At 33.3% G+C, this 27,233-nt stretch overlaps 4 protein-coding genes across 7 annotated transcripts; 3 read left to right on the top strand and 1 right to left on the bottom strand.

The window, feature by feature from the left end:
• Window positions 1–7,892: 7,892 nt before the first annotated feature.
• LOC120071466 (probable GTP diphosphokinase RSH2, chloroplastic) lies at window positions 7,893–11,646 on the top strand. Its single transcript, XM_039023775.1, has 7 exons — window positions 7,893–8,021; window positions 8,294–9,215; window positions 9,316–9,501; window positions 9,854–10,314; window positions 10,430–10,588; window positions 10,667–11,009; window positions 11,116–11,646. The coding sequence occupies exons 2-7, from the start codon at window positions 8,460–8,462 to the stop codon at window positions 11,407–11,409; spliced, it is 2,199 nt and encodes a 732-aa protein (XP_038879703.1). The 5' UTR covers window positions 7,893–8,021; window positions 8,294–8,459; the 3' UTR covers window positions 11,410–11,646.
• Window positions 11,647–12,261: 615 nt separating this feature from the next.
• LOC120078896 (lipase 1-like) lies at window positions 12,262–15,818 on the top strand. The gene is given in 8 exon segments (XM_039033150.1): window positions 12,262–12,336; window positions 12,989–13,278; window positions 13,280–13,326; window positions 13,329–13,578; window positions 13,623–13,701; window positions 13,907–13,942; window positions 14,049–14,116; window positions 14,232–15,818. Coding segments are annotated over 8 exon segments (954 nt in total). The 3' UTR covers window positions 14,341–15,818.
• An 890-nt stretch (window positions 15,819–16,708) lies between these two features.
• LOC120071472 (growth-regulating factor 5) lies at window positions 16,709–19,217 on the top strand. Of its 4 annotated transcripts, XM_039023806.1 has the most exons (5): window positions 16,709–17,507; window positions 17,624–18,104; window positions 18,266–18,615; window positions 18,745–18,799; window positions 18,885–19,217. In XM_039023806.1, exons 1-4 carry the CDS (start codon window positions 17,324–17,326, stop codon window positions 18,750–18,752), a joined length of 1,023 nt encoding a protein of 340 aa, XP_038879734.1. In that variant the 5' UTR covers window positions 16,709–17,323; the 3' UTR covers window positions 18,753–18,799; window positions 18,885–19,217. The 4 variants fall into 4 exon arrangements, 3 of the variants coding, with proteins under 3 accessions (XP_038879734.1, XP_038879726.1, XP_038879715.1); XM_039023798.1 differs by having other exon boundaries at window positions 16,710–17,507; window positions 18,745–19,217; XR_005480271.1 differs by having other exon boundaries at window positions 16,711–17,507; window positions 18,266–18,799.
• A 2,353-nt stretch (window positions 19,218–21,570) lies between these two features.
• On the bottom strand, window positions 21,571–23,379 carry LOC120087830 (proline-rich receptor-like protein kinase PERK2). Its single transcript, XM_039044801.1, has 2 exons — window positions 22,767–23,379; window positions 21,571–22,666 (listed from the first exon to the last, which is right to left on the bottom strand). Exon 2 carries the CDS (start codon window positions 22,601–22,603, stop codon window positions 22,076–22,078), a length of 528 nt encoding a protein of 175 aa, XP_038900729.1. The 5' UTR covers window positions 22,604–22,666; window positions 22,767–23,379; the 3' UTR covers window positions 21,571–22,075.
• Between the last annotated feature and the right edge of the window lie 3,854 nt (window positions 23,380–27,233).

Here is a 27,233-nt window from a genome sequence, read left to right as displayed (position 1 = left end):
ATAGTCTGAATACTGTAGCTTTATGTAAATTTATGTAGTGACATAAACAGGATCAAGTTGATAGTATATAGCCTAAATGGTCTAATAAATATATGGATGAAATTGGGTATCTCATCCTGGTAATACTATTGGATGCGGCCTATTTTGTAGTTGTTACAAGAAGTTGTAAAGTATTACAAACGATGTGATCCACAAATCGTTCATATTGAGACATGTGGGTGGGGACATCCTATACAGTTTGCATATAAACTAGACCACGAAAATAGTCACTTTTCTTTATAACGACCGTTTACTATTAAAACTGACTATTTCATTTATCAAATAACCTAGGTTAACTTGATCATAATCTTGAGCTAGCTATGAACTCCTGTTTATTCGGGATTATCATTTGATTTGTAAACGGTGAGAGTAGTCCAACAGCACTGCTCAATAAGTTTACCATTTTGGGGATAAAACCAGATGAATAGCTAGGGACATAGCCTTACAGATAGGTTGTTCTCTTAAGTACTGATTCCAGGTCTTGAATAATCAGGGCTCTGCCTTTTCATGATAGAGAAAGGATTTGATTCATAGAGATTATGAATCAAAATTGTTCATTAGAGAGTCAGTAGGAACTTAAGGAACAAGATGTATTCACATGGGTAAAACGATGATTTTGACCTAGTTGTGATTACGAACAACCTGTGAAGGATCGACTTACTGATTATGGTTATAAAGTGGACTTAATATATCTACAGTGAGGGGAGTTCAACTATGGGCTATAGTGAAGTGTCCCCTTAGTTAACGAATGGGGGTTAGATCGAACTAATGAGTTTAATCAATTAATCTCGAATAGTTTGAGCCCATGATCTGTAGGTCCGTGAGATCTCTCTACTAGCTCGCTGATTAAGCTTTAGAGTAACTTGAGAAATTAATTTGAAATGTTCAAATTAAACAGAATACGAGAATATATATTTAAATATGATTTAAATATATAAAGATGATTATTGTGCAAAAATTAATTTAATATTTGATATTAAACTAATTAATATTTTAAATTAATTTATGAAAATTATTTTTCAGTTATTAAAATCAAAATTGAATTTTGAAATCAAATTTGGTTTTAAAAGAAAAATGGGAAAAATAGTTTTGCATGCACCAAAATGGAAAAACTTAATTTTCCAATATCATCTTCTTCATGCTCAGTTAAAGTCCACTTCTTCTTCTTCATTAAAGCTCCAAGCATGAGCTACAAGCCATGCATATCTCTTATTTGTATGTTTATCTACAATAAATAAAGAAGATAGGAGTGAATTGAAGGTATGCATAACACAGAAATTTTAAGAGAAAATTTTAGTGAGAAGAAAGGGTTCTTCGAAGTGAGCTGTTGTGAGTATCTCTCTATTCTTCATCGTTTCAAGCTGTTCTTGAGTCCCACAACTCGATCTAAAGTTCCAAGAGGATAGTGGGGAAGATCTTGAGGTGGTTCACGATGATCTTTGGTGAAGACTGCTATTGATTGATCAAGTTCTTGAAAAGTTCTTCAAATGTATGATCTTAAAACCCTCTTATTTAGATGAGCATGCTTTAGTTTCTGCCAAAATTAGTGAATTTGAATGCTTATGGATCCTTGATACTTCCGCTGCATATTTTCTAACTCTAACATATCGTTGCTATACTTGTCCCTCAATTGAACATTTGAGTAAGTTTGTAGTGAAAAGCAAGATCGAAGTGGTCATCGTACTTGTCTTCTGATCATTCTATGCAAAGATGAAAGAGTCCAAAACATTTTTTCCCTCTCACATTGTATTATAGATTTGACATTTTACTTAACTCTAATGTGATATTTCCCCCGAGAAAATTTTGAATTTATATTTTTAAAGTTGATTGGTGAAGAGATTTTGTTCAGAGAAATTGATTTATCGACTTTTGGGATAATAATTAATGTTGTGATAGGGGATTTTGGACCAAATGCATAATTTACATCAAGCAGGACGCAAACGATAGAGCCAAGAAAATAGTTGTGAAATCTTCTATTGGGAATAATCTACGTCATCTGCTTTTATAAATACATCCTTATAGTTTAGAAAAATAAGTTGATTTTCTACTTCCAAACTCTTTACTGGTAGTTGTTTACATGTGCTTTCCCCTCAAACAAATTTATCATTATACTCACGAGAAAGTTTGGAAAATTGTTAGAATTAGCCCCCTAAAGTTTCTTTAAAAAATAAACTCTTTTTGTAAACTCATTAAACTAATTTTTCTCGGTTCATCTCGGTTAATATGCAATTGATTTAGATTAAAAGAAACTAGCTTTTTCATTTTATCAATTGTTTTGAATTTTCTCGGTTAAATCTCAAGTAGATTAACAATGAGATTCTACTAATTTTTTCATAATTTTTCCAAATCTTATACAGTTCTTATATCTTTTCAAATTTTCTCTTATCTTTATCAAATCTTTCACCCAAACCCAATTGTTATTTCATATAATTATCTAAATTTTCAAATAGATTTACCACTTATCCAAATGGATTTTCCGATTGATCTTATTAGATAATTACACTATCATTTTTAAATTTAGGAAAGATCAAATTCTGCAAAACTACGTAATATTTAGAGAAATATATAGAATCTTATTATTAATCATGCATGAGATTTCACCAAAAAGTCAAAATATAGAATCTTAATGTTAATCATTATCAGATATCATCGAAAAAGTTCCAAAACAACGGATACGATGAAAAAGTTAATTTTTTAATTTAAAATTTTGATGATCGATTTTGATCGAGATAAATTGAGAAAAAAACTATTTTAACGAATTTTTTAAATGATGATGATTCTAAAATATGGAAATATGACATAAAGTTTCTTTTCCCATTTGGAAGCTTGATATAAACAAGTGTCATGGTTTAGTTTGAATAGTGGAATCACCCAATAGATAAGCAGAAGAAAAAGCAAAGTACAGAAAAACGTGGTGGGGGTGGCGCTCCCCCGACTGTGACCGTGTGAACGACGGCTCACCCAATGGCCGTCACGTGCGGCACGAGGCGGTCCTTCTGGTGGGCTGTGGACAGCGTGTAATGTCTATCTGCCCGCCACGTGTTACTTTTTCAGCCTACACAAAACTGAATCTTGGAGAACCTATTTAATTTTTAATAAATTATTTCGAATTTGTCCTTATCCCTGGATCTTCCAGAAGGCGGACCGTCATCATTACAACTCACTACTATCACAATGTCAATACTGCCCCTACTACCTACTAAAATTACTCGCATCTCATATTCATTTTGTTTCTATTATTACATATATTACAATCACATATGCATAACATTTTCATTATATATATATATATATATATTTTTAAATAATAACACTATTGAAAATATTTTCAGATACAGTAAAATATCATATTAATAGATATATCTATATCTTTTAATATTTATCACTAATAGACAATAATATTTTGTTATATTGAAAAATAAGTTGACTCATTTTTCTATATCTGAAAACAACCTAAAAAACTATATATGTATAACCAATGTTTAAGATGTCAATGTCAACCGAAATATTGATGTTTTAATTTTATGAAAATTTTAATAGAAATATCAATAGAATTTCGATTTCTATGGATATTTCTAGAAAAATTATTAAAAAATAAATTTAAATTAGTAAATAAATATTTTATGATTTTTAACCGAGTTAACATGTCTATTATTTATATTATATTTACATTAATGATATTTTATTACTTAATTATTATATTCCGTAGATTTTTCTATGATATTATGAAAATATTAATTCATCCTCGTGTCAATATCAAACCCATAAAAATGTGAAAATATCAACATGTTAATGAAAATTTAATATTATATATTTAACATTCTTTAGTGGAAAAAGGTAAAACGCAAAATTTAATTATATTCTGGTAAAAAAAATTATAGATGTAATGTAACTACAATAGTATATGAAATCAGAAACAAATGCACCATCTAATAAGCAATGAGAATGATCTTCAAGACGAATCTCTAAAAATTGATGCTTCAATTCAAACACGAGAAACTAATGCATGTAAAGCAATTGTATTAGATTGACAATGAAGAATCTTTAGATTGCAAGGCTTCACATATAATCATGAATAAAATCAACCAAAAATTGAACCTCATCAACAAATTTAACTTGACTTGATAAGAGATTTGAAATGATAAAATATGCCATTATGAAACGCAATTACTTCAATTAGCTCAACAAATTCAACAAGAAAGGGGAATTGTCTATAGCCATCATAGTCGCATCCATTGGCATTTGAAAATTAATATCTTTTTCATTTATGTATTAAAATTATTAGTTGACAAGAAAACAATATGATGTGTGTTCCCAACAAACTTGTATTTTTATTAACAAGGTGGTTAATGATTTGTTAGTATTGTTGATGATTGTTTCAGGCGAAGTCTAAAGCTGCGAAAGGAAAATTAAGAGACAATATGGAATTCTGTGTGTCTAAAAACGAAAAAGTCAAACTCTCAAATTCTAGGTCAACTCACTGAATAAAAGAAAGTATACTAATCATAAAAGAATTGAGCGGAGCTTGGTTCTAGAGCTCTTCAACCTCATGGGCTACAATCAACTTGACATTGTCCACGTTACACATAACCACAAGCAGGTGTTAGAGAAATAATATTATAAATAACTTCATTCTACAATATCAAAAGGGAGAAATAAGTGAATTCCAAAAGAGAATCTAGCTCACTTCTTTGTACCTAGTTAAACTAAATACTCCTAGTACTAACTTAGACACTGAAGTGTATTCGACTCAATACCAAATTATGGTGTGAGTACTTTCTGAAGAGATTGAATCTCAAGCGAAAGTATATGATCGCCTTGCAATTTTGTTTTTCGATTTTACATAAACAAAATACGGTATAAAAATAATAACATAATGGATAAACAATCAAGATTAGCATCCATTTAAGAGGGAAAAAAAAAGAGCTAACTTACCTTTGTAGATTCCCAAATTCTTCACGATTCCCACCGTGTCTTCTCCAAAACGTCCCTTCAATGGTTAATTCTTCAATTGTTCAAATATTTCTCTCTCTTAATTATAGATCACATCTATAATTAACCATATTATATTAATCTCATTAATATGCAATTGATTTGAACAATTCAAATCATTCTACTTATATATCCTTTAGGGATAACAAGAGGACCTTATGGACCTATAGATTAAAAGCTCAAATGATATAAGATTAATTAATTAAACTATTTAATTAAATTAATCAATTTTCATTAACTACCAGTCATTCCGCTAAAGATCGATGGCTGCACTCTTTGCATTGTAGATTTATTTCTATAACCAATCAACAGTGAATCGACCCTTCACAAATTGCTCATAACTATAGTTGGGTCAAAATACCATTTTACCCCTGTAGTTACATCTAAGTCCCTAAATACCACTGATCCCTCTAATGAACAAGCAGTTATAGTTTAACTACAAATTAACACCTCTTGGGTCAGTGAGAGGTTGAGACCTCAATGTTCAAGACTCGGAATCAGATATTAAATGAGCAATTTATTCACTTTCCCTAAGGTCGGAAAATGAGTGAATTTCATCTTGTGTAGTTGTGTTTCCAACTCCTTGCTCGGACAAGTTTCCAAAATGGTAGACTTGTTGACTCGGCTAATAAGGTCACTCTTACCCATATAAATCAAAGGATCACTCTCAGGAGTTCACAACTCACTCAAGATTAAAGTCAAGTCACCTATGGTCATCCTAGTGAAATGTAAGTCTATTCTAGCAACGGTGTTATATAGAGAAACTATTCATTGCACGGTCCGATCTTATACAAACTCTTTGTATTGTATAGAATACCCCTGCTCGCATGTCTCCACATGAATGATCAGGATCAAATCATTTGTAGCACTTTACAACAATGGTAACATATACAAAACAGGTCATATTCATAGTGTCATCAGGATAAGGTATCCAATCTTATCCATTTACTACAGACCTTTTAGGTTATCACTCAAACGTGATTCACCTGTATGTCTTCACATATATGTTTAAGTTTTGTAAAATAACCTTGGATCTTAGTTTATTGGATTGATTCAATGTAGTCTAAACATTAATAAAAAAAACATCTTATTTTATTAGATATATAATTTGTTTTTACAAACTATAAGATACACTCGATTTAGAATATTAACTCTAACACTTTGATGCAAGTTAGTTCAAATGACGAGACAGAACCAAAGGAGTGGATCATCAGAGCATCAAGGCTCACATCGCCACACGTGTTCGAGTTTTCCACAACAAGAAATATAATAGGAATTTCCACGCTTTTATGCTAGTGTAATACATGTAACACAAACAGGAATAAGTTTAAAATTTAAATATTTGAATCAAAAGACAAGCATTAGAGATGAAATCATTGGATTAACCTTAGGTATTGGAAATACACAACAAATAAAAAAGAATGATGGTGAGTATGAAACATCCAAAGAGAGTATATATATTTAAAAAGAAAAAAGGAAAAATGAACAAAAAGGCACAACAGGCAATAGCATCCACAAAAACAAAAGTATAAAAATATCAACTTAAAAAAAAAGATGGACCCCATTAGAACTAGTTGCATGCATATATAAGGCCACCCTTGCATATATTAATTGAGTTTAACTTTAACCTATGTGGGGAATAAATATTATTTATTATATTTACTGGATATGTTTCTTTATCAAATGGATATTTGATTGTTTTAATTCCATAAGATAATTGAGTAGATTTTGATTAAAAGTTATTATATTAAGGTAAGCATAATTTATAATATTTCAAATGAAAAGAAATTATTGGATAGGATAGCATATAAAATAGAAAATTTATTCAATAGGATGATTACAATATGACTATTTATAATAATTGTGACCTGATTAAAATGATTTGCATTCCATAACTTTATAAATTTGAAATATTTTCTTCTATACATCTAGCTAACTATATATATAACTCTTATCAAACAATTTTTTCGCCTAATAGGCTATCAAATTAATATGTGCTTATATATATAGCATCATATTATACAAATTTAAAATTTAAGGATATAGTTAATTACAAACATTTTAATTTGCGACCACTCAAACTTATTTAGTATTTTTTTTCCTGAAGTAATGAAGAAGTATAAGTAAGAACTAAAGAGTTAATAAATCACAAAACACAAAAGCACCGACCTATGACGAATGAGCTTCAAGTCGTACATCAAAGATATTTTTACGTGCATGACAAATCAGATTGTGAATTAAGGCCACATTTACAAAAGGGATATATCACAATAAATGAAAGATAATTTGAAAAGTATGACCTTTTTTTCTTTATGTTTGTCAGTGTGTATCGACGTTCTACATTCGTACTGATAGGTGGACCCAGTTGAAAATCCGTAATCAAGTAATGTAATTTAAACAATGAGCGTGAGGTGATCAATTAAATTGCATCTGAAAATTACATCATATCATTACCTTTACCATGATGATCATGATTATGGTTATCATTATTGTTACAGTTTTAGAAAAAAAAAATAATGAATTTTGACACATTTACTATTATCATTATCGTTATTGTTACGATTTGACTCTCAAAGGTAAAGATAACCATAACGTTAATAGTAAATTAGATAAAATTCTTAATTTTCGATAAACGATAAAAAGAATTTGTTTACGATTACATTAATTTTGATTATGAATCGGAAAAGGTGATGTAAAAGAAAAACTTAAGATAAGACCTCATTTATAAAAAGGTAAAATTTTATCCGGAAAATGTAAGTAAATTTCATAGAATGATGGAACCGGAATAGTTAGGACGTGGTCGGCTATCCTTTTAGTTTATAGTTTTTACGTTAATTGAGGTAAATTAAGAAGGGTAATATGGTACTTTCAATCTTTCCACTGCCAGGACGCAATGCAATGTAAGAGAACGCAGAGATTACTAGAAATTCACAGAAGCAACTCTCGCTTTCTTCTTTCTTTCTCATTTTCACTTTCTCCTCCACTTCAAGGTATGGCACCTTCTCTTCCAAAATTAGGTTTATGGCTTCCTCTTATTGATTTCTTCAATTTTAGTTCTTGCTTTAATCCCTATTTTTTTCTTTTCTTTTCCTTTCAGTTTCGATTAATTTCTCGCTACTGTATTCCAATTTCATATTCTCCTGCAGTGCCTCTTGGTTGAATTTTGATTGATTTTTTGGTCTGTTTGCTTCTTTTCTGTACCTTTTCTGCTGAATGTTCGTCAAATTTATACTTTCTAGCAATTTCATTTGATTGCGTACAGAGAAAGCTTGGCGTCTCTCGCATCGTTTGGAAAGGGGAAGAAAATCTTAATTAGCCCGACAATTCGTCTATTCCACTTTAGCATTGGTTGTTGTTGTTGTTGTTGTTTTACTGGAATTTGTGTTGGTTTCTTGAGATAATTGGTGGTATTTCGAGTATAAAAGGTCATGGCTGTACCAACTATAGCTTTGTATACGAGCCCACCGAGTACTATTTGTTCTTCACCCCACCCTTGCCAGATGAACTCTCATTCATCATGTGATTTAGAATTTACCTCTCGGTCCTCGTCGTTGGCGTCTTCGACGGCCACTTCATCTAAAAAACCAATGGTCGGTGGGTTGTCAAGTTTGTTCTCGTCGAGTGTGCCGAGGCACTCCTCGTCGTCATCGAGCATTTCAAGTAGCGGAGATGAATTGGGTTCTTTTAGGCATGATAAAGGGGACGAGCTTAAAGAATTGAGTTCTTCGTTCCATTATTCCCCAAATAAATTCATCGGGTCATTCTTCAATCGGGATCAGAGTCCAATATCAGTGTTCCAGGGTCCGGTTTCCTGTGGCAGTAGTGGCGTTGGGTCGGCAAGAACTCCTCCATTGTGGACTGTAAGGGAAAGGAGTGGGGATGGTAGTTTTCATGGACGAGGAAGTACCAACAGGCTGTTCAATGGGTTTGTGAGAAATGCATTAGGATCATGTGTGGATTATGATTCTCCAAGATTGGAGGTGTCTAGTGATGGGCTAGATGTGGGTTCTTCTGCTTTGTTTGGAGATGAATTGACTTTCAATATGGAGGACAACGTTATGGAAGGTAATTCTGAGTCATATGCGAAGGATTTGCTTCTAAGTGCACAATCAAAGCACAAAATCTTTTGTGATAAGTTTGTGATTAAGGCTTTTTTTGAGGCCGAGAAAGCACATAGAGGACAGGTAATGTTATCTTTCGATATTGACAGTGTTGGTATTGCCTGGATTACTGATGATATTCATTAAGAAATTTCATTTTTTGGTATCTTTTGTTCTTCCTTAGATGCGTGCAAGTGGCGACCCTTACTTGGAACATTGTGTGGAAACAGCAGTGATGCTTGCGCTTGTTGGTGCTAATTCCACAGTAATTGCTGCAGGGCTTTTGCACGACACAATTGACGATTCTTTTGTGAGTCATGACTACATATTGGGGTCTTTTGGAGCTGAGGTCGCTGATTTGGTTGAGGGGGTAAGATGCTGAGCCTTCCACTTTTTCTTTGTCATCATATAGATGTCTTAGGTTTAGGTATAGAACATAACTGTAAAAACTTCTTCTGTTTTCTTGTGAGAAAGAAATTGCAAATTGCACTAGTCTCAAATTTGGGGTAAACAGTAACATTCATGCTATAGGTCTCTTATTAGAAAACTCTTTTGCATATATCATTATTTCTATACATTCTTACGTCTTTGTAGAATTACAGATCTGAATGGTTCCAAACACCACCACACCCCCCCCCCCCAAAAAAAAAAAAAAACAAAAAACATTGTCTGATGAGGAATGAGTCCTCTTTTTAATTTTTTAAGTTATACCTTTGTTTTAGGTGTCGAAGTTAAGTCATTTAAGCAAGCTTGCTCGAGAACATGATACAGCTGAGAGAATAGTTGAGGCAGACCGCTTGCACACCATGTTCCTTGCTATGGCTGATGCAAGGGCTGTCCTCATTAAATTAGCAGACCGCCTACACAATATGATGACTTTAGATGCATTGCCTCTGATCAAGCGGCAAAGGTTTGCAAAGGAGACTCTGGAGATTTTTGTTCCTTTGGCTAATCGCCTCGGAATCTACAGTTGGAAGGAACAGTTAGAAAACCTGTGTTTTAAGCATCTTAACTTGGAACAACACAAAGATTTGTCCTCCAAGCTGTTGGGTTTATATGATGAAGCAATTATATTTTCTGCAACTCAAAAATTAGAGCGAGCTCTTAAGGATAAAGGAATCTCTTACCATGTTGTAACTGGGCGGCACAAAAGTGTCTATAGCATTCACCGCAAAATGTTGAAGTACGCCTTCAGCCTTCCATCTCTCTCTCATTCTCTCTTCATCTCTGCAGACTGTTATTTTCTAGAGCTTGTGTCAGGATAGTAACTTTTAGTTGAATTTTAATTTGTTTTGTAGGAAGAATTTGACCGTGAATGAAATCCACGATATTCATGGGTTGAGACTCATTGTTGAAAATGAAGGGGACTGCTATGAAGCATTAAGAATCGTTCATCAGTTATGGCCCAAAGTACCGGGAAAGTTCAAGGACTACATAAGTAAACCAAAGTTGAACGGGTATTTATCTAAAAGCAGTATTAATTGGCTTCATACTTATTCTACAATTCTTCTCTTATAGTATTTAGTGGTAATCAGGTATCAATCTATACACACAGTAGTAAAGGGTGAAGGTGATGTCCCACTTGAAGTTCAAATTCGGACGAAGGAGATGCATTTGCAAGCCGAGTTTGGGTTTGCAGCTCATTGGAGATACAAGGAGGGTGATTCCAAGCACTCTTCATTTGTGCTTCAGATGGTTGAATGGGCCAGATGGGTTCTCACCTGGCATTGTGAGACCATGAACAAAGATCGTTCTTCTATTGGTTCTGTCAAACCACCCTGCAAGTTCCCTTTTCACTCGTCTGATTGCTCTTACTCTTACAAACCTCACTACTTCCAGGATGGACCTTTGTTTGTCATAATGATTGAAAATGAAAAGGTCGACGATTATTATCCTAGTTGTTTCTGTTAAGTTTGTTATCTGTCTTTGGTGCAAGAGTACAACTTTTAACAATTGGAAAACGCTTTGTTTTGGTTATCTTCAGATGTCGGTCCAGGAATTCCCAGCTAACGCAACGATGATGGATCTTTTAGAAAGAGCAGGAAGAGGAAGCACAAGATGGGCTCATTATAGGTTCCCAATGAAGGAGGAGTTGAGACCAAGATTGAACCACGAGCCTGTGAGTGACCCCAAGTGCAAGCTGAAGATGGGTGATGTGGTGGAATTAACCCCACCAATACCCGACAAGTCGTTGATCGAATACCGGGAAGAAATCCAGCGAATGTACGAGGGAGGCTTTACTGTAGCAACTCCACAGCCCGCTGGTTGGAGGAGCTGACAGTGCCTTCGTTGCCCCTTCTCTATGATTACACTACAAATATCATGCTCAAATTGTGGATCAGATTCTCTTGTAGATAATTATAAATATTTGTACATATCTGGTATGTGTTGATTCAATGTAAACGGGTATCAACTGTTATGATATATGCTTTAGATTACTACTTGATGAACTGATTCCTAGCATTTGCTATGTTTATGTAATTTTAGTTTGCCTTTTAAAGATTTCAAAAGAAAATTCATCAGCCCCTAGTGAAGAGATAAATTTCATACTAATTTATTCTACTGTTTTGGACATCTTGAATCTATTCAGTCAGGATTTTAAAACTGTCAAATCAGCACACAACTTCATCACGCAAGCCGACTTCAATACAACCTTGTGAGTAAAAAGAAATAGAAATCTAAGTCGGTTTTGGTTCTCTATCTCCAAAGGAATTCTTGAACAGAATTTTGCCAAGAAAGCCCGAGAATCAACATCATTAAAATCCCCGCAAGGCCCCAAGAGGAGCTCCCCATTTTAAGAACCCATGAAGGATCTGTAGAGAGAATTGCAGAATCTCTCTCCCCTCTATCCTTGGGCGTGGATGAGCAGGACGATGATGTCTTAATGGCAATTATAAGTCCCAAAAGAACAAGTGGAAGAACAAATCCAGAATTCCAACTGGTTTCATTGGATCTTAATGGTGATAGGACCACTGCAGAAGCAAGAGCCAAAACAATGGCCAGTGGCCTCTGAGACGAGTTCTGGTTTGGGTAAGCGCTATAGTTACTATCCATGGTTTTGGGTTTTATCAAAAAGATTTGCTTGTTGAGCAAAAACTAGATGTGAAACAGGAGATTTATAGGGAGGAAAATGGTGGGCATGGATGAAGGAATCTATGTGGAAAGGCTGTTATCAGATGAGCGTAGCCGTCCAAAAAGTGAAAAAGTAGAAACATAAAAGAAGCATTTATCAGCAAGAATTGTGAAAAGTGTTGAAAACTGTTGCTTTGGTTTGGAAGCAAGGTATCTTTCATCTTCATGGCAATATTTTTCATATAGTTTTCACACTCGCTGTACTCCAACAAAATACAAGCTTCAACAAAAATCTACAAAAATAAAAAAATTATTTGTTGATGTGTGTATTTTGTACGACTAAGCACTTGAGATTGCATACTTTGTAAGATTAGTGCTATTTGTAAGACTAATGGTCTATCTATCATGCATTTGGGACTTGGGCATCAGCGGTATCAATGTGGGAATGTTGAGATTGTAGGATGGGATTAATGTCTTCGACTCATCCGTTTCCTTTTCGTGAACCAACTTCACAACCCTTTTCCCTACTCAACCTTCCTCCTTTTCTCAGCCGTTACACAACTGCCTCATGAGTTCCAAACCCCTGTTTTTAAAAAACAGAGAAATCTGTTTCTCTTTCCCAATTCCCATCTCTTCACAAACAGAGATGTCATAATCACAATTCCCTCTAAAGCTCAGCTTCAATGTCTTCTCCTTCTTTCTCTTCGATTTTCCATTTTCCTTTATCTCAATCCTTCTACATTCCGTCTCCTCTCTCTCCATTACAATACTTAAGACAGGGTTAGACCTCAACTTCAGGCTCTGCAACTTGTCACCAAGCAGCGTTTGGATTGACAAAGACACAAAAATGCAATTCTGGACATCCAAACAAACCCTGTCTTGTTCTAATCCATGGCTTCGGTGGGAACTCCAAATGGCAAATCTTTTTCCAAGTTAGAGACTTGTCGAGAAGCTTCCATTTGTACATACCCGACCTGTTGTTCTTTGGAGAATCTCACACCAACAAAACTGACATGTCGGATCTGTTCCAAGCGATTTGTGTAGGTGGAATGAATGAAAAGACTGGGTGTGGAGAAGTATAGCGTAGTGGGGATCAGCTATGGAGGGTACGTGGCATATCGGATGGTGTGATTTATGAGGAAGTGATGAAGGTGGTGATTGTGAGCTGTGGAATATGTAGTAATGATGATCAAAAGGTGGAGCAGCTTAAGAACATAGGAAGGGATGCAGTGGATCTTCTTGTACCAGAAACACCACCAGATTTGAAGATTCTGATGAAGTTGTCTATATACAAGTATGATCCAAGTTGGTTGCCAGATTGCTTGGTCAAACAGTTCATAAGAGTATCATTTCTGTATTCTATTCCAACTCTCCAGTGATGAACATGAGTTACTCTTTCATTAAACATCTTTGTTTTAGTTGGTTTAGAAGACCTTCTGACTCCAAACATAACTCCATCGTTCCATCTAGCAATGGTGGAATTCTCGAAAAAGATAAAGTCTTCTTCTTTTAATATATATTTCCTCTAGTTTTTTTAAAATTAAGCATATAAACATTATTTCATCTGTGAGCAATAGTTAGTTGCCGTACTTTTCTTTTTTCTATACATGAAAAATATAGAACCTTTAATCTTGAGAGTATTGTACATACTTGATATTAATTGAGTTATGTTCTTTTGATTAGGTGATGAATAACAAGCATAGAAGGGAGGAGATCCAAATCTACCCATTCTAACTCAAGTAATCAAATCAACTCAAATTTTATACATTTTTTTTTTTTTTTTGTTCTTATTCAATTATGAGTCTTTAAAAAAATATTAAAGAAAATCAACATTTTGGGTGATAGGAAAGTGTTATAATTTGGGGTGAGAAAGATAGAGTATTCCCTGTCTACTTGGCTCATCAATTGCAGAGGTAAAACAAGAGAATCAGAATGACTTCAGCTTTGTCATTGTGTGTGCCATTATTATTATGTTGCCTTTGTTTTAATATCATAGAAAAAGCAGTGTTTTGAGGTTGAAAATTGCAGGCATTTGGGGCACAAATCAAAGCTGCATATTTTAAAGGACACTGGACATGCTGTCAACATTGATTCACCTCAATTCATGAATGCATTTATACTCTCTTTTCATTCCTAATCTTAACTTATTCTTAAAATGGTGCTTCTTTTATTAGCTTTTTCTTTAAATGATCTCAAAGTAAACAAAATCAAATTATACAACTCTCAGAGACTGTTCTCTCTGCAAACAATCTAAAAATATCCCCAACTTGGATGCTACATGCTACAAGATTAAAGGCTGTTTCAAATAACTTCTCACTTAAAAAAGAAAAAGAAAAAAAAAAAAAAAAAAAAAAACCCTTTTTTTCTTTACTTAACCACAGTTCTCTAATCATTTTCTATAATGGTTGTGTTTCTTTTGATAGATTTATTGCTGAGAAATTTATGAATACAAATTTCTCAATGGTATGAAAGTGGATAATTTGGGTTCTCATTTCTAGAAATATATTCAAACAAGTTGCCAATGGGAGGATATTTCAAGTGGCTATGATATTTGGGAAAATTTCAACTAGGTTGTACTGTTGAGAAAAAATCAATTTATATACTGCTAAACTAGGAAAGTTGTATCACTAAAATCTCAAATTAATAAGTATCAAGTGTTAAACTTTCATCCGTGACTCAATTTGGACCAACTTTTAGGACTTTATCTTAAAGTCATTAGTACATGATACGTGTATAAAACTTCTTCAAAGTTCAAACAAAAGATTAAATATAATATTAGAGAGAAACGTTGTGAATTTTATTAGTATGAGTAGTTCATCTTCATGCCTTCCTCTACTTCTTTATTCTTATTCAATCAAAATTATGTGATTGACTACAACATATTTCTCAAGTTGATGTTATTATTAGTTTGAGATTGATATAACTACAACATTTGGAGGTATAAACTGATTTTTTTTAAAATATATTAAACTTTCTAGTGTTGGGACTTCAAAAAAAAAAAAAAAAACTTTATAGAAAGAAAAATTGAGGCCACTTATATACCAAAAATATTTCTCAATTTCCAAGTGATATGGAGTATGATAGGATCCCAATCAATATGTTATGGGAAGCAAATGTGTTTGGGGGTAGAAAGTAAGCATAGAGTGAAGATTCATATTGGAAAAGAAGCAAACTCCATCTGATTTGCAAAAAGTAAAGAAAGAGACAACTTCTAAAACAAGCAAACTTTAATCTCTTTATGAAGCCAAACCAAACCCCACTTGAGCAAAAAAAAGAAAAAGGGTGTGACTGAGTCAGTTCTGAAAGCATCTCAGGGGTAGGGGTTGAGCCTTAGACTGCAGAAGAAAATGGAGTCCAAAAGGATGTATGAGAGAGTGACTGATATGGAAAGAGGTGTGACCAAAGCAAAACTGTAAATGAGGAAATTTTGGGGGTTAATGAGTGGAAAGTTGAGTTGTTTGGGAACCACAATAAAAGACACAAAGGACAACAAAAACAAGAGTGAGAAACAAGGGCATTTAGTGAGAGAAAAGAAGGGCATGTGTATTAGGGCAGACTCTTCAGATGGTATGAACAGTTTTTGGCACCTTAACAATGCACTTCCCTGACAAAAAANAAAAAAAAAAAAAAAAAAAAAGTATCAAGAGAAAGCTTTGAATTGCTAGCAAACAAATTGGAACCTCCCACTGACCAATAGTCTCTTAGTTGGTTTGTCCTAATATCTTCACATTACTGTATGTCCTGCTTTTTCACTCAACTCTGTCCTTTCCAGTAACAAAAGAGTTACAAATGTTAATTTGGAACATATAGCTCTATCACTTTTCTGTTTTTTCTTTCTTCAAAAACAAAACCCAATTCATTAATTCATTTTTAAAGTGGTAGGACTATATGCCATAATTCCCTTTGTAATCATAACATTACACACAGATTGCGAGAAGTACAAATGTCTAACTTTTGTTAAAAGTTAACTATGAAACCTGTCAAACTGTGAATCATTTCAAAAATATATTTTGTTTTACTCTTAAACATATTAATATCAAGTAAGTTTCACTCTTTATATCATCGGATATTAAGATGTGGTTGACCACTAACTTCATAAATCGGTATCAGATAATTTAACTTCATTAACTTTAATAATATTTACTATCGAAATTTGTACATTTATCGAAAATTTTCATCTTTCATTTTTCTCTAAACATAAACTTTCTCACTCTAACCTATTAACTTTTGATTTCAAAATTCAACTCTATACTTTAAAGAGTGGTAAAGGATAAAATTACCAAGACAGTAACAATTGTATAAGAATTTAAATGTGAGTTAGGTCATTAATAAGTATAATAAAGTCTAGTGCCTAGTCCATCATGGAAGTCTTCAACTTGCATTGACCTATAGAATAGAGAAGGATTTATGACTCCAAGAGAACCCACCCAGCACAAGGAACCCAGAGGGGAAGGGTAAAATATAATATCATAAATAAATTGAGGGAAAAAAGGAAAGGGGGGGTGTGGGGGGAAGAGAAAAGGCAAAAATAGGGGAAGTTAATGTTATAAAAGGGGGGAGGGTTTTGGTAGATCCTTCAGCCTCCTGAGCGTTCAATAGGAGGAAGACACCTGCAAGAGTATTTGTTTTGTATTGATAAAGGAGTTTGTGTAGGTACATCACAACACATTGTTTCAGCAGTTTTGCAAAATCTCATGGCACTGTTTTCAAGGAATGTGATGTGGAGAGAGCAAAATCAAGGGTGTGTCTATGATATTTTGTTTCCCTTTCTCTTTCTTTTATCCATTTGTATGTGAATTTCTGCAAGCAAGTCAGAGACAAAAGCAGCAATGAAAGCAGAGGCAGAACCCAACACAGGAGTAGTCATATAACTTCAGACTGCAAGTGAGAGAGAGAGAGAGAAGGTATCAGTAAGCCATCATTTGACAGGAACAAGCTTTCACAACCTATGGACTTTGCAGAAATACCCATAAAAAAACTAGCATCCCCCAAGAACAACATACCCTCCTCTCTGTCTTTCAAGCCTTTCAAACTTGGTCCTTTTTAAACATTTTTCTTCTTTCTTTCTCTCTCTCTTTCTTTCTTTTTTTCTTTTCTTTTTTGTTCTACTTTCAAGAATAATGAATTCAAGTCCAAAGACCTGCACCTCTCCTTTCACGGCAACTCAATGGCAAGAACTGGAACACCAAGCTCTGATCTTCAAATACATGGTTTCAGGAGTACCAATCCCTCCTGATCTAATCTTCTCTGTAAAAAGAAGCTTGGATTCCTCCATTTCTGCAAGACTCTTCCCTCACCAGCCCAGTAAGTCACCATTTGCTTTACTTTAAAAACAGTTCCCTGTCTATACCATTTTTTTATCTCAGATTTCAGATGCAAGCATATTACTAAATCTAACTGTTTGATTGTGTTTTCCACAGTTGGATGGGGGTGTTTCGAGATGGGTTTTGGCAGAAAAACAGATCCAGAGCCAGGAAGGTGCAGAAGAACAGACGGAAAAAAATGGAGATGCTCAAAAGAAGCTTATCCAGACTCCAAATACTGCGAGAGGCACATGCACAGAGGCAGAAACCGTTCAAGAAAGCCTGTGGAAATCTCTTCAACGCCACCAACTCAAACCCCATCGCCTTTAATCCTCACTTCAACCAGGACCCTCTCTTCTACTCCAACCTCCTCTTCCTATCCTCTCTCTACACTTTCTTCTTCTTCTTCTTCTTCACTGACCTGTGAAACTCAATCCTATAATCAACCTCCTCCTGCTTATCATGAATCCTCCATTCATCCATTTCTGTATCATCAATCTTCTTCCAGACCTCCATGCTCTGATTTCTCTTCAAACAATACAAACCCTCAACTCTTCTTGTACTCAGGGACTCATTCTCAAGCAGATAAAGACTACAGGTCGGTGAAAATGAAAAGTTTTAAAAACGTTTCCCTTTTTTTTTATGGGTTGTTTCTCTTTTTCTTGGAGTTCGATGATTAATATTATAAATAATGTTGATACATTAAGTATACTTTAATATGGCATGTGTTTAAAACTTATTGGGTTGTGTGTTAAGTAGGGATATTAGTGGTCCAAGAGAAGGTGTGGGAATGCAGGCGTTCTTTCCATCAGTTGCAGATTCTGCAAGAAGCATGGCTGAGGTTTATAGTCAGCCAATAGGGATGGATTCTTATAAAGGATGCTCCCAATTTGTTTCTCAAAGCCATCAAATTTATAGTTCGAAACAGGCAAGGCAACAACAAGAGCAACACTGCTTTGTTTTGGGCACAGACTTCAATAAATCGTCAAGATCAGCTAAAACAGAGGAAGAAAAAGAAGATGCAGAAACCCAGAAGCCTCTACTCCACTTCTTTGAGGATTGCCCACCTAAAAACTCAGATTCCTGGCTTGATTTAGCCTCAAATTCAAGTATACAAAGTGGAAATTTTATTGGATTATGAATACTTTTCCTGCTCTGCTTACTTCTTGAGCTGTAATCTGACACTTCGCTTCTCACTTCACCTCTATCTTTTTCTCTCTTTCTGTCTCTCTGTGCAGATGGTTAAAGTCTCAATAATGGAGTTTTGGGTTATGGCCAAAAGAGTACTTGTCAGTGAGTGAAGTGCCCTCTTTTTTTCTTCCTAGTTTGTGGTCAGGGAAGCTTTTCTTTTGCTAAAGTTTTGAATGTAAAACTGCAGGATTCTCAAGAGAGGTTTTCTGTCCTTTGCTTTCTTTTCATATTTTCTTTTTTTCCACTTGCTGTCTCTTTCTGTAAGAAACATGTTTCAAAGTATGCAGCCTTGCTTATTTGATTGGAAGCATGGAGTGCACACATAAGCACTCTGACAATTTTCTCCCTAAACAAAAGAAAATTTGCTAGATTCTGTCTTCTAGCTTCATACCTAAATGCACTTTCCTTTTCCTGTCTAATAGGTTGTTCCTTAGTATTCTCAAAAACAACTTATTTGTTTAAGCTATTACTTCATTAAAGTTAGCTATTTTCTCCCATTTTAAATTGTCTCATCACAGCATTATGTTTTGTTTTTGGTATGACATGATTTCAAATACTCAGCAATCTCCAACGTTTATAAATATTAAAAGTTGTTCCTCACCAAAAGTCGGAAAATGCTTTAAGAACCGTAAACATAAAGATCAGTTGTTTTATAACGATACAAAAGTAAGGCTAAGTAAACGAAACACGTTCCCTAGTTTTTAAGAACAAAAAATTAGTTCAAGATTCAGTAATGTCTGAGGTCAAACAGAGTACAAGTCAAAGAGACAGAGTAAGCCAACACAGTACATGTTCGGATTTGACATTACTTGAATGAATCCTTCCAAACTTCACCTGCAGACAAAGTTAATACTATTGAGGTGGGTGGCTTTTCTTTCCTGTTCCAGGGTATCAAATCAATTTCACAGACTGTTCTTCACCATCTCAGTTTGATGGCTAAATTTTAACCATATCTTTCACAAAACAAGGGGAAAAAGTATAGAATTTGAAAGATCAACTGATTGAGAGAGATACCTAAACTCTTCTGTAGAATAAATGAGATGAAAATCCAATAAGCTTCTGTGGAGGAGATGGCACATGTAAAAGAATCTTGCAGCTTCACTGTTTGACAGCAGAAGGATTGACAGTCTTGCATTTTCCAGCTCTGTCAAAACTTCAAACAACCCCTTATCTCTGCTCTCTTTAATTTTTTTTATCAGCAGCTCCTACAGTCCTTTCATCTCCAATTCTAGGATATTGTTCAGTTTCTATTTTAAGGCTGACCAAATTCATCTCCAATTCTAGAATATTTTTATTTTTCTAACATATTGGTTTCAACTTCCTTATGATTTCTTTTGTAGATTATATTTATAGTGAATGAAAACTTGAGTGAAGTTGGGTCTATTTAGATTCTTTAAAAGAATGAAGTTTCATTGCGTCCTATATCATAGTAAGAGAGGAGATAGATACTTCCATAGCAAGAAACGCTACTTGCATGGAACGGAAGCAACAAATGACTTTGTGAGTGCTTAAAACCATTTAAAAAAAAAAAAAAAAAAAATAGAAAGATACAAGATGGTTTCCTGTAGTAAGAGAAGCAAAATTTACGACCGTAAATGAGTTATTTGTTCTTAAAAGTACTTTACTTTTTCTCCATTTTGTTTCAGTTGGTTATCATATGGATGAACTTTATTTTCAGAATTACTGAACAAGCTTGTGAATACAAGCGCTCAGTGACTTTAAACTTTACAAGTCATTCTGCACATCTCTTTTAAGATAGACTTGAATACATATATCGAAAACTGTTTTCAGTACTACTCATGAACAACCACTTAGATTCCTTGAAAAAGTCAAACTATTTGTCCCAATGTTATTGGAGTAGGAATGATGAGCTTTCGTACTCTTTATCGTTTCTTGTTCTATTGTTCTTCAACAAGAGTAAGAATTCAAGCTCAACCACATCCTATGATCATTTTGTGGACCTCAGCTATCATGAAGAAATTGTGATATTTGAAGATAAGAAATAGCGAAATTTTTAAGACATTTTAATAGATTCTGAATCATCATATGGTGAGAAATCATTGATAAGACCTGTCGAAAGCCAAACCAAACAGAACTGAAGAGACTGAGCAAAAATGAGATCATATCATCTAACAATATGAAGTTAATGGGTTATGTTGTTCCGAATAGTTAATAGGAGAGGGAGCTGGTAAAAATAATGTCTAGAAATAAGGGTATATGGAGACAGACTCAATGCACAATTTAATAATTGCTATTTTGACCTCTCAAGGTTGATTTTTGAGACCAATAACCAATACCATTTTCAAATGCATCTATCTTACCTAAAATCTGCTCCAAGGGATTGAAATTTTAGGCTATCTATTCAACCATGGAAGATCAATCCTGATATAACAGTCTTTTCCTTCACAGTTAAACTTTTATGCAAATTAGGTCCTAACAAGTCGTATGGCCACCCATCTAATTTAAGATTCTATGATTTTTCTTAGCCACCAAATGTAGAGTAACATTGTTATACTGAAAGAACAGTAAAGGTCCGTGCAAGCTAGTTTCAACGCTCTGTGAATATCAAAATGAATGTGCAATGAAGTCAATCATTTTTCTTTCTTTCAGGTAATAGACACATAGAGGACTCTGTCCTTCACTAAATTGTTTTTGCATAGAAGGCTATTTAGGGAAAGAAATTGTAAAGATAAAACATTGATATCCGGTGAAGTGTCATGATATACATAGCTGATAAGTGATAATCAATAACTAAACTCTGAAAAACTGTATCTGGAATTAGCTTTGGTACTACCAATTTGCCAAAATCAACATTAATAAACAAAACTGCAACTACTATCAATATTACATGCTCAAGAAGAAGAGAGTAGAGGTTCAGTGCATAATTAGTTTGTGGATATTAGACAAAGACAATCTTTTACAGCCATAACAGAGGTTAGCAGAAAAAGAATTCAACAAGATGGGGGTATTTCAAGACGGTTTCTTCTGGTTTGAATTAATAAACTGTATAATCGGAAATGGACAAAAGAATGAACAAGAATTCAAAAATCACAAGGAGAAAAAGCTTAATCAAATATCATGTACCCATTTTTACACAACACCTGAGGAAAGCCTAAGAGAAGATTGCTCGCCCTTTCTATCCGCCTACTGCCTGCTTAGTTTCATCTTCTGCTTGTGCAGCCTCTTATAAACTCAAGAACAAGCTTTGTCAATCTTCTCAATCCAAGACTTGAAATTTACCCAATTGTTGGTTTTTTTTTTTTTTTTTTCATGGAGCAGGTGACTGGATCCAGTTAGCTCAATGGCCGCCATATCCTCAAGAATACTTCTACAGTCCTCGGCTCTGTTGTAAGAGGAAGAAAACAGATGCTAATGGCTTCATGAAAAGCCTTCATATCGGTCTTTGACTCTTAGGAGCTGCCTTCTCTTGAATACCAAAAATCCCACCACACAGATTTGGAGGACTGCGGCAATACCTACGAAGAACAGCCCAACTTTCTTCCCCTTATTGAGACTTCGCTTCGAGCCTTGATTAGTATTATTGATGTTCTTCGGAGGCACTGGTGGAGATTTTTTTCCATTCTCGGATGCATGAAAGGGCGGAGGACGACGACGCGGCGGAAGAGGCGATGGAAACGGAGGCGGTGGGGAAAATGGAGGTGGAGATGGCGAAAGGGGCGGTGGAGGTGGTGACAAGATTGGGGGCGGTGGCGGAGGCGGAGGCGGAGGCGGCAACGGGGATAAAGGCGGTGGTGGTGGCGGCGGAGAGGGAGGCGGTGGAGAAGGTATCGGCGGCGAGAGAGTAGGATTGGCTCCATCTTGAGTCTGAGACTCGACAAGAAGCGACAAGACACTGAAAGCAAACCCCGAAATTACGAAGATCAATGTGGTCAATGGCCGTTCCATTGCATTGAACAGTAATCAAAGAAAATCAGGATTCACGTTCAAATTACCGGAACTTCCTCGCATCTGGGTTTTCCCAAAAAAAAAAAAAAAAAAAAAGGATAAAAAGACAAAACAGAGAATAACAACCCTGTAATTGAAATGAAACAATAAGCGATGTTCTTGCCGTTTCGTCCAAAAGGGTTCGCTCCAAAACGCTCAAATTCGCCCTTCCCAACCTCAAAATCCAAAAATCGTCAACACCCACAAAGAATCGCAACCGGATTCAAAGCGCTAGGGTTTGACAGAACTCAGAAACCCAAGTGTAATTGGATACAATAACCCCAAATTCCGAAACCATAAGTAGATAAAAAAAAGAACCCAAAATCAAAATCCGCAGAAGAAAGGAATGAAAAGAAAAAAGATGAATAAATCTGCAGAGGACATTGGGATGGCCTCGGAATCTGGGGCTTCCTCAATGTGAGGGTTTGGTAAGGGGGGAAAAGAAGAGCATAAGAAGGGGGGGGAAATGAAATGGAAATCGATGGCTGAGAAAGAAAGAGAAGAAGGAAGAGGAAATTAAGTCAAATTTGAGATTGACTGAGTCACAGTGATGAATGATGAATGATGATGATGATGATCTTAGGTTTTTTTTTTTTTTTTGTTGAGAAAGAGAAATTTTGAAAATAAAAATGGTGAAGAAGGAAAGATAGAGTTTACGCGGAGTTTGAAACAGTTGAAGCTATTTCGAGGAGATTGATTGATGGATTACCCATTCATACAATCTTTTCCAACCTGTTTTCAATGACAGACAACATTACTTTTTTGCAGATTCAGAGACTTTTAAACTTAATCCCACACTTAGCTGTTAAAATTCCCTAATTATATGCTTTGCTTTTCTGTTTCTCTTTCTCAACACCTCAATCTTCTTTTCCATCTACATTTTTTTTATATACCAAAAATCAATTAATTACTCTCTTTTATTAGTTTTTTTTTAAAAAAAAATTATATCTAAAAAAAATCAAATTATTTACAAAAAAAAAAAAATAATAATAATAACCATAAAAACACAAACAAATTATTATCAATGTCTATCCGCGATAGACTTTTATCGTGTTCAATCATTGATAAACTTTTATTAGTCTTTATCAAAAAAAATTTATAATTTACTAATTTGTGTAAATAGTTTATTTATTTTTCCATTTTTGAAAATCTCTTTTTTAAAAAAAAAAATTATAAATTTAGGTAGTGAAGTTTCGAATTTGTGTCTTCATCATCATCTCTAATCATTGATAGACTTTTATTAGTCTCTATCAAACAAATTTATAATTTATTAATGTGTGTAAATAGTTTATTTATTTTTCCATTTTTAAAAATCTCTTTTTTAAAAAAAAAAATTATAAATTTAGGTAGTGAAGTTTCGAGTTTGTGTCTTCATCATCATCTCTAAACTGTCTAAAATGTCTAATAGATTTTTGGGTTCTTAATTTGGATATTTGTACTTTAAAATTTTCTAATATATCTTTCAAATTTCAATTTTGTAATCGATATATTTAAATTAATTGATTAATATAATCAATATAAATTGTAATTTCATATCTAGTAGGAGCCTACATTTTTTATTTTGTTTATGGTTTGTAATCTTTAAAATGTTGAATCAATCAATGACTAATTGACAAAAAGAAATTAAAAACTAAGAGATTTAGTGGACACAAAATTAAATATTTAAGAATTTTTTAGTTACTTTTAAAAACATAAGGGCCTATAGGATAAAACAAAGTCACATGCATATTTAGCTTTCTAACAAAATTTAGAGACCAAATGGATATAAATCTTGTAATTTAGAAACTAAACTAAACTTGTAATTTAACTTTACAAAAAAATAAATAAATAAATACTGCAATACAAGGTAGGATATCGAGCCTTCAGTATTTAATATATGCTTTTATTCACTAAGTTGTGATCAAATTCAAACAAATAATTATTTCTTTTAGTTCAATAATATATAGGGTGGGAGAATCTTTAACCTCTCGGTTATCTATAAACACTTATTTCTTTTTTCCTTGTTTCTTTTTTTTTTTTTTTTTTGTTTATCATCAAATTATGCTTATATTGACAAACTAACCATTAGTTTTAAGTTTTGAGTCAAATATTTATTATTAAAACTATACCGTAATTATCCTTAACTCATCATTTTTAAAATATCCTATCCTAAAGTGAGTGAGATAATCCAATCTTATTTTTCCTAAACAAATGACTAATATAAGCTTTGTTCAACAACTAAAATCGATTTTTTTTTTTTTTGTTAGATTAAACATTAGAATCTTCTGCATACGGGATATAATTAGAAATACAAATGTCATAATCACTAAAGTCACATATTTAAAGCTAAAATTGGTATAATTATATTGACATAAGTATATAATATCAACTTTGAGATTAAAAATTCGATTCTCATTCCACATTGTAGAAAAAAATTACATGTTTAAATATTTCAATATAATGTCTTTCGATATTTTATTTTGAGTGTAATTTTAAGAAAATGATGTCTTAATTTAAGCTTTCAATAATTAGTTTGTAGGGTAAATAAGTATTAAAGTGAAATAATTATTTAAAAGAACTCTAAATGGTATTTATAAAATCTCATAATCCATTTCATAATCATATGGGTCCCACAATGAGCTCATTATATAATACTTAGGTTTGATAAGCAAATAATTGATGGAATTTCAACCATAGTCCAAACAATATAAATTTGAGGATTTTATTTTCAAAATTGAAGACTTTATAAAATCAGAGAAGTCGAGATACGAAAAAGAAGTTTATTTTATATCAACAATGCTAAAAGATATAGTTGTGATTTTTACTCAAATTAAAGTATTAATGATTTGGGCAATTTAATAATCATTTTATAATTAGAAACTGAAACTTTGTCTGAAATTAAGTGTTTAATCCCCTTATTTAAAAGCTCAGATCTCGGCTCTTCAGTGTGCCTGAGATTTACATTGACTTTTGAATCACACCCCAATTATACAAAAAGGTTGAAAAAGTCTTCTTCCTTTTTTTTTTTTTTCTTTCTTTTTCATTTATTATTTTGTCTCTTTGTTTGGAGAAAAAATGTTGATTTTATTAGAATTTAGATATGTTACGTTTGATTTGTTAAGAGGTCCTTTCATCATAATTTGAATCCCATTTAGTAAAGTTTAATAATGATTTCGTTTTTTTGTTTTTTTATTTAAATTTGGTTATCACTCACTTTCCTTATTCTTAAACTCATCTTCTTCTCCAATTTTTTTGCAACAATTTTCACATTTTACAATCTTTCATAATTTATTAAGTCTCCATTGTTCTCTCCAAGCTTTAATTTTCTTCTTTTCATCTAATTATTTAGAGAGATGTACTATATGGTGAGAATTGATTCATTGAATGCTTAAATCTGTAAATCTACTATTTATTTAGAGAGATTTACTATATAGTGAGAATTGATTCGTTGAGTGCTTACATTTGTAAATCTACTGTTTGAGAGAGTTTTTCACATATCGTTCTTCATTTTCAAATTTATTATAAAGGGTTACTCTTAAAGTGTTGTGACGGCTTGATCTTCAATCGTTGAAAGAATCCGACTTGTTCTTGCTCCAAAAAACAAAACTTGTAATAGTTCAACTTTAAGCTGTGGAAAGAGTCAAAGACTTCTAGTAAAATACCTAATAAAAACTTAGGAAGTGGAGTAGGTTGGTCTTGGTGTCAATTTCTCTATCTCTCCCTATTTAATTTTGCAAATAATTTGTTATTATATTTTATTGTTTGTAATTAATTGCAAGTTTTGTTCTTGAATTTAATTGTTCATATTTATTTCAATTGGTAGTTCTTAAATTTCTATGTCAATTACCAATCTTTTTATTAAAATTAAATAGAGTGCTTTAAAGTGCGATTGTTAATTTCTTGCATAATTCAAAGTGTATTTATTTGCATAAAATTCTTGTTTAAACTACTTGCTAGCAAAAAGTGTATTAATTAATTTAATTGTACTCACATAAGGAAAAAGTTTTAATTAATTTGAATGAACTTTGTTCACCCTCATCTAGGATTGCCGTATCGATCCTACACTTTTCACTTCTCTTGCTCTCCTTTGATTGTTGTGCTAAATCCACTTTTTGTAGTGCAATAGTCTACAACCGGCACTGGACTTCGATCTGCCTCCTATGAAGGATTTGATTCGCCTTAAAGGTTTCTATATTTTATTGATGTTATCTCCATTTGAATCGCTTAGGAAATTACTTAAGTGTGTTCAGATGCTTTATGGAAGAGAAGGGTTTTTTTTTTTTTTTTTTTTTTTTTTTGAAATTTTTATTAAGTTTTATGTCATGAATGCACACATATCTTCTATTTGAGTGCAAATACTACAAGATATCTATGTAGTTGATCATGTTAAAATTGGTTATCCATTTTTCTTAATGTAGTATATTTGTATTCGAATGACTTGGTATTCGGGGACTAATAGTTATTTTAAATACAATATTTATATTTGTGTTTTGGTTGATCATATTGAAATTGATCGTCAGAATCCTTTGATACAATGTTTTTTGGTACATTGTATTTGTAAGGCTTAATCTTAGGAGACTAATAGTTATTTAGAAAACGTGGTATTTGTGTG

This window comes from Benincasa hispida, chromosome 1, assembly GCF_009727055.1.
Source record: "Benincasa hispida cultivar B227 chromosome 1, ASM972705v1, whole genome shotgun sequence".
NCBI lineage: Eukaryota > Viridiplantae > Streptophyta > Magnoliopsida > Cucurbitales > Cucurbitaceae > Benincasa > Benincasa hispida.
The sequence above is the reverse complement of the archived record's forward strand: the minus strand, read 5'-3'. Positions and strand labels throughout refer to the sequence as shown.